This window comes from Podarcis cretensis (genome assembly GCF_951804945.1).
Source record: "Podarcis cretensis genome assembly, chromosome: 7".
NCBI classification, from domain to species: domain Eukaryota; kingdom Metazoa; phylum Chordata; class Lepidosauria; order Squamata; family Lacertidae; genus Podarcis; species Podarcis cretensis.
This window is the reverse complement of record NC_137176.1, coordinates 23,556,316-23,570,571: the sequence shown is the minus strand read 5'-3', so window position 1 is coordinate 23,570,571 and position 14,256 is coordinate 23,556,316. Positions and strand designations below refer to the sequence as shown.

The 14,256-nt window shown below is 43.7% G+C and overlaps 1 protein-coding gene across 2 annotated transcripts; it reads left to right on the top strand.

The window, feature by feature from the left end:
• Positions 1–8,426: 8,426 nt before the first annotated feature.
• On the top strand, positions 8,427–12,980 carry LOC307220889 (N-acetyllactosaminide beta-1,6-N-acetylglucosaminyl-transferase-like; the record flags this gene model as incomplete). 2 transcript variants are annotated; one of them, XM_079985058.1, is made up of 3 exons in its annotated part: positions 8,430–9,909; positions 11,679–11,765; positions 12,790–12,980. In XM_079985058.1, the coding sequence occupies exons 1-3, from the start codon at positions 8,961–8,963 to the stop codon at positions 12,978–12,980; spliced, it is 1,227 nt and encodes a 408-aa protein (XP_079841184.1). In that variant the 5' UTR covers positions 8,430–8,960. The 2 variants fall into 2 exon arrangements, with proteins under 2 accessions (XP_079841185.1, XP_079841184.1); XM_079985059.1 differs by lacking the exon at positions 11,679–11,765 and having other exon boundaries at positions 8,427–9,909.
• Positions 12,981–14,256: the final 1,276 nt, after the last annotated feature.

The window sequence follows — 14,256 nt, the reverse complement described above, 5'->3', positions numbered from 1 at the left end:
TTTCTGCATATTCCCTAAGTATTTGTATCCATTCTTCCTTTGCTGGGACTTCTGCTTCTTTCCATTTTGGGGCAAGTAACATTTTTACCACTGTAGTAGTGTACATAAATAAGTTTATATACAGTTTAAGTAGTTCTGTCCTTATAATTCCCAAAAGGAAAGATTCTGTCTTTTTTAAAAAAACAAACGTTATTTTAAGCATATCTTTTCAATTCATTATATATCATTTCCCAGTAAGCTTTAACCTTACTACAAGACCACCACCTAAGAAATCAAGCCAACAATTTTTTTTAAAGAATGGAAATGGTTTATTAAATATTTACAAATAAACTGTAAACAAATAAAAGCATCGGCAGAATTACTGTAATAACCTGCAGTTTTATAAGAGTATACATTTAAAGTAGATGAATAAATGAGTAAATTAAGTTAATTTGGAATATGCAGAAAATATATAAAAAAATTAAGGAACCACAGAAAGAGGGGGAAGGAAGTCGAGTTTCAAAATGTCAAAATGATTGTAAAATTATTGAAATGTATAAAATTGAAAATCATAAAAAAGGTTGGTAGCTGTAGAACAGAGCTTTCCAAATTGTGTGTTGCGACACATCAGTTGCAATGGGTAGGTGTGCCGCCCAAACGTTCCCGCATTCCTTAACCTCCGGTTTGCTAGTAAACCTGAATTACTGTGTCGTGAAATGACGTATGTCTACAATGTGTGTCACCCACACCAAAAGTCTGGAAAGCTCCGTTGTAGAACCAGGCCGTATACTGGAAATGTGGAGATCTGATTAGAAATTCCTAACAGCCACACTGAAAATCAAACAATATTTTAAAATTAACAGTAATGGTATCACAAAGGAGTATAATGAGATTTCTTTTAATGATACATCCAAAATAAATATTGGCAAGATTCTGGAGTTTTCTGGTAGCCGTGTTGTGTTTGTGGGGTGGGGTGTACATTTCTGAAAATGTACCCGGTGCTGAAAAATAGAAGGGCTAAGTTTGAGAGCACCGTGACCCATTTGTACCGAAGCTGAGCGAGAAAGTACGGTACATTTCAGCTCTTCCAAAATAGCTTACATTATTGTTTTCATGTAGCAAAAGGCTATAATACATTAGGAAGGAATCTGGTCAGCATGTTTTTCACTGTGTGTGTGTGCATGTGTGAAGAGAGAACATGCTGGGGAAAAGTTATGAAGTGGTTGTTTATTTCTACACTGTAGTTTTTGGAGCATGGCATTTCAGAATCTATTCTTATTATTATCACCATTATTATCTGTTACGGGATTTTAACTGGGCAAAGTCAAGGGCATTTTGGCAACTGAGGCATGAAATCCACACGACGGGCTCTCCTCATAGTAAAAAAAATTATTAATTTATTAAGTAATTGACGGCTTGCTGCCCTTTAATGTGTTGCCAAGCTTGCTGCTTTGAGGCAGATACAAGTCAAATCCTGAATGTTAGGCCTGCGTTTGTTGGTGTGGAAAATGGAATCACCTTCCGCATTAAGAACACTAACTAATGATATAAAGAGCAGCTTTGAAGTGTCTCATATGAATGTATGAGTGCATATCATAGACAAAGGAAGACTACCCTGCCTGAAAGATTTTGTCAGAATTGCAAATGTATTTCCTCCATTTGTGCTCAAGTAGAATAATTACATATCAGAGATACAAGTTCAGATGATTGTTATAAAGCTGAAAAACAGCACCCAGCAGTTAAATTGCCCTTAACATCATACTAAAACCCCCACAAAATGACAAAAAGTTCCATCCAAAATGCCTTTCAAGAACTGGTAATTTCCAAGTGGCAATTTTGCATACACATACTGCTGCGGCTTGACATATAAAAAACCCCAATTGCCATGCTGTAATCTCTTTTAATTTGCCTGCTGTTAGGTTGGCAAATGTATACCATTACATTTGTATGCACTCCTCACTGCTAAATTTGACGGTGTTGGCTGGGACAAAGTTCTTCAACCTTAGGTCTCCTACCACCGTTGGACGACAACTGCAGTTCTCTCTGATTGTTGGTTAAACTGGCTTTGGATGATGGGAGGTGGTAACCCTACAACATTTGGGGACCCAAGGCTAAAGAACACGGGGCCAACGGGTGAGGCATACTTTTAGGTGAAACATTTTGACTGCGGTTCTTCCATCAACACAGATTCAACGCCATGAGGATCAAGATTCGGCACAATTTCCTGTGATTCAGATCCGATTTAATATCCGTTTTAACAACAACAAACATTGAGCTTAAAGCAACTCGCAATAATCACAGTAGCATGAGATAACAACAAGCACTGCAATCACTATGATATCAAACACAGGAGCATATAAATAAAGTGAACGACAACAGATCCATTTTTTAAAAATGATACAATTCCATAAAGTCTTGAGCACCAGATGAGATCTTCTCCCTGGGAATGGGCTGCTTCTTCGCTCAGTGCAGCAGGTAGAACTGTCCCAGTCAGTGAGACGTTTTATAATTTCTAATTTTGACTTCTTTTTCACCCTGTATGGGTCCACAGGTGTGCTTTCAGGTGGCAGCTGGCAAAGGTGAGTGTGTGGGTATAAAAACACAAGAATACAGACCATAATAACAGAACGAAAACAATGATACATTGGCTGACATGAGGACTCTCAAACATTTTACCTTACAACACTCGTGGGCCAAAATTGTGGAAACCTTTTGGAAAAAGTGTATTTCTGAAGTTTAATGGCTCATAACACCATTTTTGGGAGAGTAATACCATAAAATTATATATAAATGGAAAAATAATTTAACGAAGAATGTAATGCAACGAAGTTTGTTCAATTATCTGTATTCTATCAAAAGGTATAGCCAAATAACCAGAAAAGGGAAGCACAACTTGCTTAGGTCGATATGCAGTAGCTTTCCTTCATTTGAATGTAGCCACGGGGTAGATAAATAGGTACCACTCCGGCGGGAAGGTAAGCAGCGTTTCCGTGCGCTGCTCTGGTTTTGGTGTTCCGTTGCGCCAGAAGCGGCTTAGTCATGCTGGCCACATGACCTGGAAAAACTGTCTGCGGACACACGCCGGCTCCCTCAGCCCGTAAAGCGAGATGAGTGCCGCAACCCCAGAGCCGTCCGCGACTGGACTTAACTGTCAGGGGTCCTTTACCTTTAGCTAAACTGTTGCAGACAGCACCACAACACAACATACTTGCTGTTCTCATGGTTTAAACCCCAAAGTTGTGGAGCTTTTTGAAAAAACAACAACACCACCCCCCGCAAATTTTTGATTGCCATGCTTAAGATCCAGGATAAAGCACCAACTTTCGGAAATCCCCCCTGGATCCTGGTAACGTCTGGGGAAAATCTGGACGTGTGGCAAATCCTAAGTGCCGTAAGTGAAATTACTGCCACAATTGCCTAACCAAAAGCTTGAAATCCCTCTTTTGAAATCCCGGGTACACTCTTCTAGTGTAGAGCTGTTATATTCACTGCCTAAGTTTTATACTTATTTTTGTATAAAAGTTTTATACTTATTTTAGTATCGTTCTGAGATACTAAAATGCACATGCTTTATATATCATTTTAAAAAGAAAACAAAACGAGTTTCTGCCAACCCTATTTATCCAGGGGTTCCTTTTTCCTTTCAAATGTAAACCTTCAACAAGAGAAACTTGACATTTAGATTTATAACCAGTTTAAGCAATACTGTTTGCATTGAGTTCGGGGTGGGTGGGTGGGAATAAACACCCAGGTTTTCTAAAGTCTTAGGACTAATTTGCTTGTTATCCTTGCAGGTAGTGTGGGATCAAGTGATGTAGAGAAGGTCCGTTTGGATTATTTCATATTTTCTAAGGTGCTGAGCCTGTGCTGGACAGCAGAAGATATTGCATGGACATTATTGGATGTATCATTTGATGTTCCTGTTTTGTTTCTGAAGAGTTCTGCAAGTAAACTTTGAATAATATTTTTATGGGCCTGGACAATTATTCCAAAAGGAGTCAGTTCTTATGCTTCCAGCCACTTCAAACTGTGTAATATTAACATCTGCAGTATGACTTTCATATTAAATAGCTTTTTGTATGCTTGGAGGTGGCTGGAGGGACGCTCAGTCCTGGTTGCACAGTGAGGAAAACTGACCTTTAGAAATATTGTGGGGTTTTTTTGAGAACAAGCTAAGAAACTATTTGCTTGCGAGCAGACCGAAACATCTTCATAATTCCAAGTCTTGCCTCATTCATTTCCTCTAGAAAACATTTCCTCTTGCTGTGTAATTAAACCGGGAGGTATTTAAGGTACTTCTTCAAAGTCGGCCGGTTTCTGGCTCGTCTAAGAGAATGCCCAGATACGTATTCTGGGCATGGTAAAATCAATAGCAGCAAAGCATCAGGAAACATCACCAGGGGTTCACAAACAGGCCGAATGAAACTCGCTTAAATTATTGAAGCACCAAGGTCTGACTCAAAGCTGCGGCGTGTACAGATTATTAATGCAAAGATAGATGTTGGCATATCATGCACAGTGCTCCCCAGGGCAAAAAGCAGGACTCAGCCAAGCTAACGTGCAAACTGCTGCGGTGTTTGGTCTTTGTAACACATGGGAAGGGTGTGATTTGTATACTTATGCTTGAACCCCTTCCTCAGTGCCATTGCCCCAGCTCAAACATGATCAATATTGGCACGACCTATCCCCTCCCAATACTGGTTTTCTGCAGCCTGCACCATGCCTAGGGCCAGCTGCTGTGCTGATTTGTAGCAATGGAAAGATGAAAGGGGTTAAATTCTGCACTGCTTTGGCTTGCAAGCCTAAAGACTCCGCCCTAGTATTCTTGGGCTTCTGCTCCCCTGTTCGGTTCTGTGTTTATTGCCTTTCAAGTGAGAATCAAGACCCTGAGGCCCTGAGTTGTTTACAAGTGAGTAAACAACTTCTTCTTCTTCTTCTTCTTCTTCTTCTTCTTCTTCTTCCCCCGCCCAGCCACTCTGGGCGGCCTGCAGCAAAATATTAAAAATAATAAAATGTCAGACATTCAAAACTTGGAACAGGGCTGCCTTTCTAAAAAGTTGTGCAATTCTCTACTTCTCTGACATCTGATGGGAGGGCTTTCCGTAGGGAGGGCACCACTGCCGAGATAATGCCTGTTATCTGCGGGGTGCTCAAATCACGTGGTTTATTATTTGCTGCAAACTGATCCAGGATTCAAGTGTGCTGAACTTGCAGCATTCAGGACACAACTGCTGCTGCCGCCGGCCCAAGCCCTCTTTCAGTTTCATGTCTTGGTCCAAGAAGTGGGAATTAGGTAATTGCTCATTAAAGTGCAAACATAATCACTTGCATTGTTGCAACATGCGAGGGAAGACGGCATTAGTATTGGCCAAATCTATGTGATCTGGTGGCCAGTGCTGGTCTGTTCCCATTGCCCCAGGGCTATCTATCTATCTATATTATATTCCTCCTTTTCCCAGCTCTTGGATTGTCTCCTTCAAATCCTGGGTCAGTGGGAAAAATTTACATGTTAACACGGCTACAGGCAAGCAGACCCAAGGGGCAATATATATATATGTGTGTGTGTGTGTGCATGCATTTATGTGTGTGTGTGTGTGTACACACACACACACACACACAGAGAGAGAGAGAGAGATGTGTGTATATATATATATATATGCAAATTTTACATAATAAATTCCAGTTAAAACATATCAGTCACCTTGCATTTAGGATTCCCTGAATCCCTTGACTTCCCTCCACCCTTTTTTGGTTTCCATTTCCCATTCCACTTTGTAATCGACTTACCCTTTTGAGTATGCATATACCGTACTTTTCCGTGTATAAGACTAGGTTGTTTTTTTTTACTAAAAAATAATGTTAAAGGGGGGGGTAGTCTTATACACGGGGGCAATCTCCCCCCATTTTCTTAATTTTCTTAATTTTGAGTCCCCCCAAATACACGGGGGTGTGTTATAGACGGAAAAATATGGTATATACAGTGGCGTAGCGTGGGGGGTGCAGGGGGGGCCCCGGCCGCACCGGGCGCAACATGGGGGGGTGCGCTTGCACTCGCAGCTCTCTGCCCCTACCTGGCTCACTCAGGGTTAGGGGGCGCAAATTACTTGCCTTGCCCCGGGTGCTGACAACCCACGCTACGCCACTGGGTATATATATGATGCTCCCACCCCAACTTTAAGAAATGATGCCTTAGCTTGCTTCTCCCTCTTGTGTGTCACCATGTCTTTTCGATTGTAAGCCTTGGGGCAAGGTGTGTCCTACAATTAAGAAAAAAGCACACCAAGAACTCTGTCCTGGTTTCTAATCCATAATTGACTTCTGCTCAATGATTGAAACTAAGACCTCCACAACAAATCTGGACTAACATGAATTTATCTTTACTCATAAACTCTTATCTCTAATTCTGTAATGAATTATTGTGTTATACATATTTTTATGAGTTTGTAATCTCTGTTAGAGTTGGCAATCTCTATTTGAGTTTGTAATCCTTGTCAGAATACATACTTTTGAATGGATTAGTTTTTGTTACTATTGACTCTTGATTTGCGAGTAGGGACCACTCCCACTATTGAAACTTACATTGGCCTGAGTTTTTGGCGTGCTTTTTTCTTGGTATATTTAAGAACAAGAACTCCAACTTATTTAATGTGTCCTACAGCTAAGACAGCTCCTTGAAAGGAGTCCAGGCCTGAGAGAATGATTTTCAGCCGGTTTCCCTGCGGGGAATAGCCTCCAACGTCTCTTTTGAGAATCCCTTGCTGTTTGTGTGTGCACTAGAACTGCCCAGTTTCCCTGCAGCAGCAAGTTCGGGGCTGGGGGCGGGGAGAGAGGACATAGGTCTCTGTTTGTGTGTAAGAAATGTCTTTTTTGCCTGCCCCCTAGGATCATCCCCAGACACAGTCCTGGGATCCTTGAAACATGCAAAAACCTTTTCCAGCTCCACTTGGGCTGGTTCCCCGCCCCCTGCAGACACCCAAGTAAGAGAACCAGTTTTGTTTTGCTGAAATGCAAGCTCCCCCTTCCCCCCTCATCTTTAAAAGTTCTTTTCCTGGACCAGTGATAATCTTCTTCAGCCCACCAAACTGCATTTCCTTGTGTGCAGCCTTCCAGTGAGGTCTTGGCGGCTGCCGCCGTTGCAAGGCAGGGGTGGATGTGGTCCCATGTGGATGGATTTATTAAGGGCAGAGCAATGGATGCAAATCTTCCCCTGTGCACATTATGCTGTGCAGCCCTGAAAAAGGCAGAGGTATCCCCTCCTCCCCATTTCTCTGTGAAAAGCAAGTAAGAAGCAGGATCACAGTTGAAAACATACGTTTCACTTGGGGGGGGGGGAGTTGAGCGCAGGGTAGGCCCCAGCGACAGATGTGGCCCTGAGAAGAGGGCAAGGCTTGGGGTGGAAGATACAGAGGCCTTAACGGTTCCATTACCCCCCCTCCCAAATCCAGCCTGAGGTGACCCACCCTGTCCTGTGTTGTATCTTTCCACATCTCACTGGAGTATTATTCTATTTTATTTTATTTTCTGAAGCCCAAAGGAACTTAGAATTGATGTGGAGCATGGATAAGTTATCATTTTCATTTTTAAAAAAATAAATAATTTTAATTACATTTTCAGTTTTATCATAATCACAGTTTCAACACATAATTCAATAAGTCTAAGCATTGCTCTGACAGAGCATCGACCTCCCCCCGCCCCTCTTTCTGACTTCCATACATAATTACTTTTTTCTTAGCATTTCTATCACCACTTTTTTACTTTCTCTCTTATAAATGTAAATGAGTTCCTTATATTCTCATTACGAAACATTTCAACTCAAACCTACAAACGTTTTCAGATGTTTACAATGTTCCTTCATATATAATATAAATTTGCTCCAGTCCTTTTGAAACAGTTCGTTGCACTGATTCTGGATCTTCCCTGTCAGCTTTGCTAACTCTACATATTCCACCATCTTACTCCTCTGTTCTTCCAATGTTGGAAGTTCCTGCAGTTTCCATTTCTGAGCCAGGAGTTTCCCCAGCCACTCTGGGCGGCTCCCAAAGGAGTGTTAAAAACAATACAGCATTAAATATTAAAAACTTCGCTAAACAGGGCTGCTTTCAGATGTCTTTTAAAAATAGGATAATTGCTTATTTCCTTGACATCTGATGGGAGCGTGTTCCACAGGGTGGGTGCCACTACCGAGAAGGCCCTCTGCCTGGTTCCCTGTAACTTCTCTTCTCGCAATGAGGGAACCGCCAAAAGGCCCTCGGCGCTGGATCTCAGTGTCCGGGCTGAACGATGGGGGTGGAGACTCTCCTTCAGGTATACAGGACCCAGGCCGTTTAGGGCTGTAAAGGTCAGCACCAAAATATTTTAAGACACAGCACCTATCCTTGTTTTGCCAATCTTTGTTCTAACATGTAAATTCTACCCCCTTTTTTTTTTTGCCACGGGAGTATTTTCTCTCTGCCCCCTACCTCCCCCCCCAAAATGAAGTAAGGAATTGCTCCAGAAGCTTTTCTTCCAACACCCTTGCTTTAGAGGAACCCCATTGCTTCTTCATGCTACTCTCTGACCCACCCCATCTCCTTCCTACTGGAGTATCACATTTTCAAGACTTCATATTGGTTTGTGTTCCTTTTTGTCCCATAACTCAGGAGCACACTGTCCTTTCACGGGTGAGGTGGAGCCACTGAACTTTTGGGGGGGAAGAACTGAAGAACTGAGGAGGATTCCAGGCTCTCCCTCCAGCCTTTGTGGCCGATGGTGTGCTTTGCTCGGATTAATGTTGTGCTCGGCTCGGATCCCTGCAGATAGGCAAGTAGAGCCGCTTGCTTAGCAGCCAGCTGAGCCAAAAGCTACCCTGCCATCTTGGGGCAGCAGGCAGAAACAAAACGATGCAGGGCAGCAGAAGCACATTGCCAAATTAACAACTCTGAGGGGAGCACCTTCCACTGGCGTTCGCTGCGACAAAAGCAGCAATAATTTCCCAAGAGACAATGCTCTTTCGGAAGGCTTGTTGCATCTCTGCCGTTCTTTCCCTGAGCGGCTTGGCAGTTCTGCTTGTTCTGGATCGCCAGCGTCCCCTTCTCTCTAAACAACAACGGCGGCGGACGCAGAAATCTTGGGAAGGTGATTTCCTCCAGGATCATTGCAGGTCTCTGGCAGAGCAGGACAGAGCGTTTATCTGGGGGAAACACTTCCGCACCTCTTTCGGGAAGTCGTCTTCTTGCAAAGATTACGTGGCCAGCAGTCACTACCTCACGAAAACCCTGTCTGCGGAGGAAGCCGGCTTCCCCATAGCGTACGCCATCACCATCCACAAAGAATTTGGTACCTTTGAACGAGTCTTCCGAGCCATTTACGTGCCCCACAACGTTTACTGCATCCACGTGGATAAGAAGGCACCTGACGGGTACCAGCAAGATGTGAAGAAGCTGGTCGATTGCTTTCCCAACGCCTTCCTCGTGTCCAAAGCGGAGGTGGTCATTTACACGGGGATAACCAGGCTCCAGGCTGACCTGAACTGCATGAAGGACCTCCTGAGGTCCACAGTTCAGTGGAAGTATCTCCTCAACCTCTGCGGCCAAGACTTCCCCTTGAAAACCAACAAGGAAATTGTCCGGAAGCTGAAAAAATTTAACGGGAAAAACATCACACCTGGCGTTCCCCTTGTAGATCCTTATACCACGAGGACCAAATATTCTTTCAAACCATGTCTTGGAGATCACGACGGAGAATATCCAATTCAAATGCTAAGCACCATGCATTTGAAATCAGAAGTGCCCCACAATCTGACTCTTTACCGTGGCTCTTCATACGTTGCCCTAACAAGGCCCTTTGTGGAGTTTATTTTCTCCGATGAACGGGCCCTCGATTTGCTAGAATGGTCCCAGGACACCTTTAGTCCAGACGAACAATACTGGACGACACTCAATAGGATACCAGGTACGTAGCAACATCCAACCGGTTCTGATTTTGTTGGCTGGGGTTTGTTGTTGGATCTAAAGTTGCACAGGTTCTCAAGGAGCTGAATTGGTTAGAGCGTGGTGCTGGTCATGCCAAGGTTGCAGGTTCGATCCCTGTATGGGACAGCTGTATATTCCTGCATCCTTTCAAGTGATGCTGTGCTGGTCCCGTGGGTTAACCGTGAGGCGGGGTCCGAGTCCAGTCTGAGGTCGAGGGTGCAGTATGGAGGCAGTCCGTCAAAGCTGAAAATGGATCCAAGGCAGGGAGTTGGGTTAGGTCAGCCACTCCGGCAGGACAGGGTGCAGGCAGGAACTGGATACCAACAATGTTGCTCCTGCAACTTGGGACTGGGGCTGGCTGGCTTTTATCTGCCCTAAGGCATAGGGCGGCCCCAGTCCACAGGTGACTCGCCTCTCCTGGCCTGGAGGCGAGCACTCCTCCTGCAGGAACTTAGTTCCCTCCGCCTCTCTGCCCTGAGCCTCTGCAGCTCAGGAGAGGCTGGAGGATTACCAGACCCAGAGGCAACCTCAGCTTCCCCTGACGGGGCTGAGAGTGGAGCACCTGCAGGCAATGGGTCCTCCATCAGCTCAGGAGCCAGAGCAGACTCCGCTGGTGCCTGCACCTGAGGATCCAGCACAGGTGAGGACCCTTCAGGCTCAAGCCCCAGCCCTGGCTCAGCTGGTTCTGGAGGTGGGGAATCCTGTGCAGGCTGGGATTCCTCAGGTTCAGCCTCCGAGTCCGAATCCCAGGCCATCACAGATGCCTTCACCACATCCTGGCTCCAGTTGGTCAACGCTCCCTGGCTGCCACAAAAAACCTTGTGCCTCTGCTTTTCTGCCTGTTTTGACCAGAGCTTGCATGCTACACACTCCTGTTGTTCTCTCTTCCGGACAGCTAAGTGAGTGGGAGCCAAATCCCATTCACTTGCTCAGGGGACACCCTTGCTTATTTCTCATTCTGGTAGCCAGGCTCACTCCTTGGGGATGTTGATGAAGACACTTAAGTGGCCAGCTAAGGCCACTATCTTACAAAGAAACTGGTCTGACTAGTTCAGTAAACTCCTCTTATATAACAGCAAAGGGGGCCAAGAATTGGAAGGGACTTGGGGCATCATCCCTCAAACCTACATGCACAATGGCCAGAGATGTTATTTCTTTCCGGGTCATTCTCTTACAGGGATGTTTCTGTTTGTTTAACAGCTGGATTCACAAGTCATTAGGACAAAACAGAAACTGCTTGTACATACCCTCCAACATTTCTCCGATGCAAATGGGGACGTCCTAACCGATAATAATAATTTTACTATTTAGACACCACCCAGTATTTTCTCTACCTACCATACCCGCCAACATTTCTTTGATGAAAATAGGGAGTTCCTAAGGAAAAGTGGGACATTCTGGGATCAAATTGTAAATCAGGACAGCTTCTGTAAATCCAGGACTGTCCCTGGAAAATAGGGGCACTTAGAGGGTTTGCTTGTACACTTGGGAATTTAGGAAAATATTTTTTATAATATTAAATAGGTTTGTTTCTCTCCCCCCCCCACCCCCCACCCTCGAGATGATGCAGGCAAAATGGAAGGATTTCAAATGAAATCCCAATTACCTTGGGAGAAACTGAGATAAATAAGAACTCCCAAAGCATGACGAAATGTCCATGTTTTCAATAGACCATCTGGCACTTTTAAGATTAACTGCTGTGCCATCACAAGGCTCATCTTTTGGTTTTGCACTCTCTCCAAATAACAGACGTCCCTGGCTCCATGCCAAATGCTACACGAGAGGGCGGCTTGAGAGCTATCAAATGGATCAACGGAACTGTTGGGAGATGTTACGGTAAATGCAGTTTTGGCATTCTGCTGTCTAGCACTGAGAGCGGACCCTTCTTGTATTCCATGACCTCTGTCTATGCTGGGCTGTTACACCCTTCAGTTTAATGAAGGCTTCAAAGAGGTTCGGAAACAAATTTGTGGCATTTCAGGACTTGCAATGCCTAGGCTCAGAAACACTAGCACTGACACCGTCCCGTTTCTTTCCTGGGCAATGTGCAGTTCCAAAAATGATCAGCTGGGTATTATTAATATCTATCTGGAGAATGACCACGCTTCCAGCCGAGGGCCTTCTGGTGGTTCCCTCATTGCGAGAAGCGAAATTACAGGGAACCAGGCAGAGGGCCTTCTCGGTAGTGGCACCCATCCTGTGGAACGCCCTCCCATCAGATGTCAAGGAAATAAACAACTGACATTTAGAAGACAGCTGAAGGCAGCCCTCTTTAGGGAAGGTTTTAATAACTGATGTTTTAATGTATTTTTAACCTTCTGTTGGAATCTGCCCAGAGTAGCTAGGGAGACCCAGTCAGATGGGCGCGGTAGAAATTATTGTTATTATTAAATGCAGAGAGAAAGCTGAATGGGGCTCCTTTTGCATGATTGTTCAAGGTTATGAACTTGCAGATTACACCAAATTTGCACCCAAATTTGTGCACTAAAGTGCATACAAACAATTCCTGCATGAAAGGGGGAATATATGTACAGTGTTACTCTGTATTCACTTTTTGGCTGCCATACTTCTCTCATTGACTTTCATGGAATAATGTTTCACATTATTTTGGGAAGACCCCAAAATTGTTGAGCTTCTTTTAGCCACCAGACATCAATTCCACCTTTAAAAACTCAATGGTATACAAATAATGTATGCCAAATCATTTTTATTAGTTTTACAAATTTTTTAATCAATACCAATTTACATGACATTTAATACGATTTCCCCATTAAGTTGACTTTGCACTCTTCATTCTTTTCTCTAATTACTTCTTTATATGACCTTTATTTCCGATGAAAGTACTTTTATCTCTTGACAGGTCACTATAAAAGAGACATTTGTGTCTATGGAACTGGAGACCTTGAGTGGCTGCTATCCGGTACACAACTGTTTGCTAACAAAGTTGAACTTGAAACATATCCACCTACTGTGGAATGCCTGGAACTGGCCGTTCGGGAGAGAGCACTGAAAGAGAGTGAAATACCTGTGGAGCCAAGCTGGTACCTTTAGGGGAACCGATATGGTTTACTTTAAGACGATGAACAGAGCCAACATCCTGGAAGAGCCAGTTTAGCTTGAAGCCATGCATGCTCCAATCTTGAACATCATAGCACTGTCAAAATTGGGGGCAATCAATATATTGGTTGATATTTTTTGCTATTTGATATACTTGATTATTTTTAGGATTTTGCATCCTGTTTTGGAACAGAGTTACTATCCATTTCTCCCACCCACCAAAGAACTCAGGTATCATTTGTTAATATTTTGGGAAGTCGTTTTGACCAACAGGAAGAAAGACAGTGAATTCATATTTCAAGCTGCTGGAATTAGACTTTGATCATTGTTGCAAGTCAGGTTTCACTAAGTGGTAGTCTAGACCAGTGTTTCCCAACCTTGGGCCTCCAGCTGTTTTTGGACTACAACTCCCATCATCCCTAGCTAGCAAGACCAGTGGTCAGGGATGATGGGAATTGTAGTTCAAAAACAGCTGGAGGCCCAAGGTTGGGAAACACTGGTCTAGACGACTGGATTAAAACTGACTACATATCAATACAAGATTTACTAAGGGGCCTTGTTATTTGCTGGAGGACTTGTGTCTGCGCACAAATATTGTACCTGTTTCTGAAGTGAGATCAAGGCCCGATATTCAGATATACGGGCTACCAGGATTCCTCTGTTATCTCCCACGGAAAGAAAAAACTCCATGAGTATCCTCCCCCCTTTTTTATACTGTACATGAATATCCCTTTCCCTTTTTTATAATGGGAGCCTCACGCGCCCCCACAGGTAATGTGGGAGCTCAAAATCACCGCAAAAGAGCAAAACGTAAACTGCAAAAAAACCCAATTTCTCTTGAAAACAAAGAGAAGATCTTCGCACATAAGGTTTTTTTTTTTTTAAAAAAAAGAGATGGTTTTTCAGGTGCAACTGAACCAGTTTTTTTAGAGGGACTGCTTATGCTGGTTAACGGCAAATCATTTCCATATTTTTGTGCACCATCTTAATAATAATAATAATAATTTCTGTGCACCATCTAAATCTTCATTCACCTCAGATGGTTTGAAAAGGTGATGGCCGTATGTCAGGGGCAGCCAACGAGGTGCCGTTCAGATGTTGTTGCCCTAAAATTTCCATCGTCACTGAACGTTGGACATGCTAGCTAGGGCTGATACGAGCTGCACTGCAGAATAGCTAGTGGGCACCATGTTGACTATCCCTGTAATATTTGCTAAAAGTCCAGAGGAGAAAAATTAAAAAGCGGCATTTTCTTCTTTCCCTGTTTTAC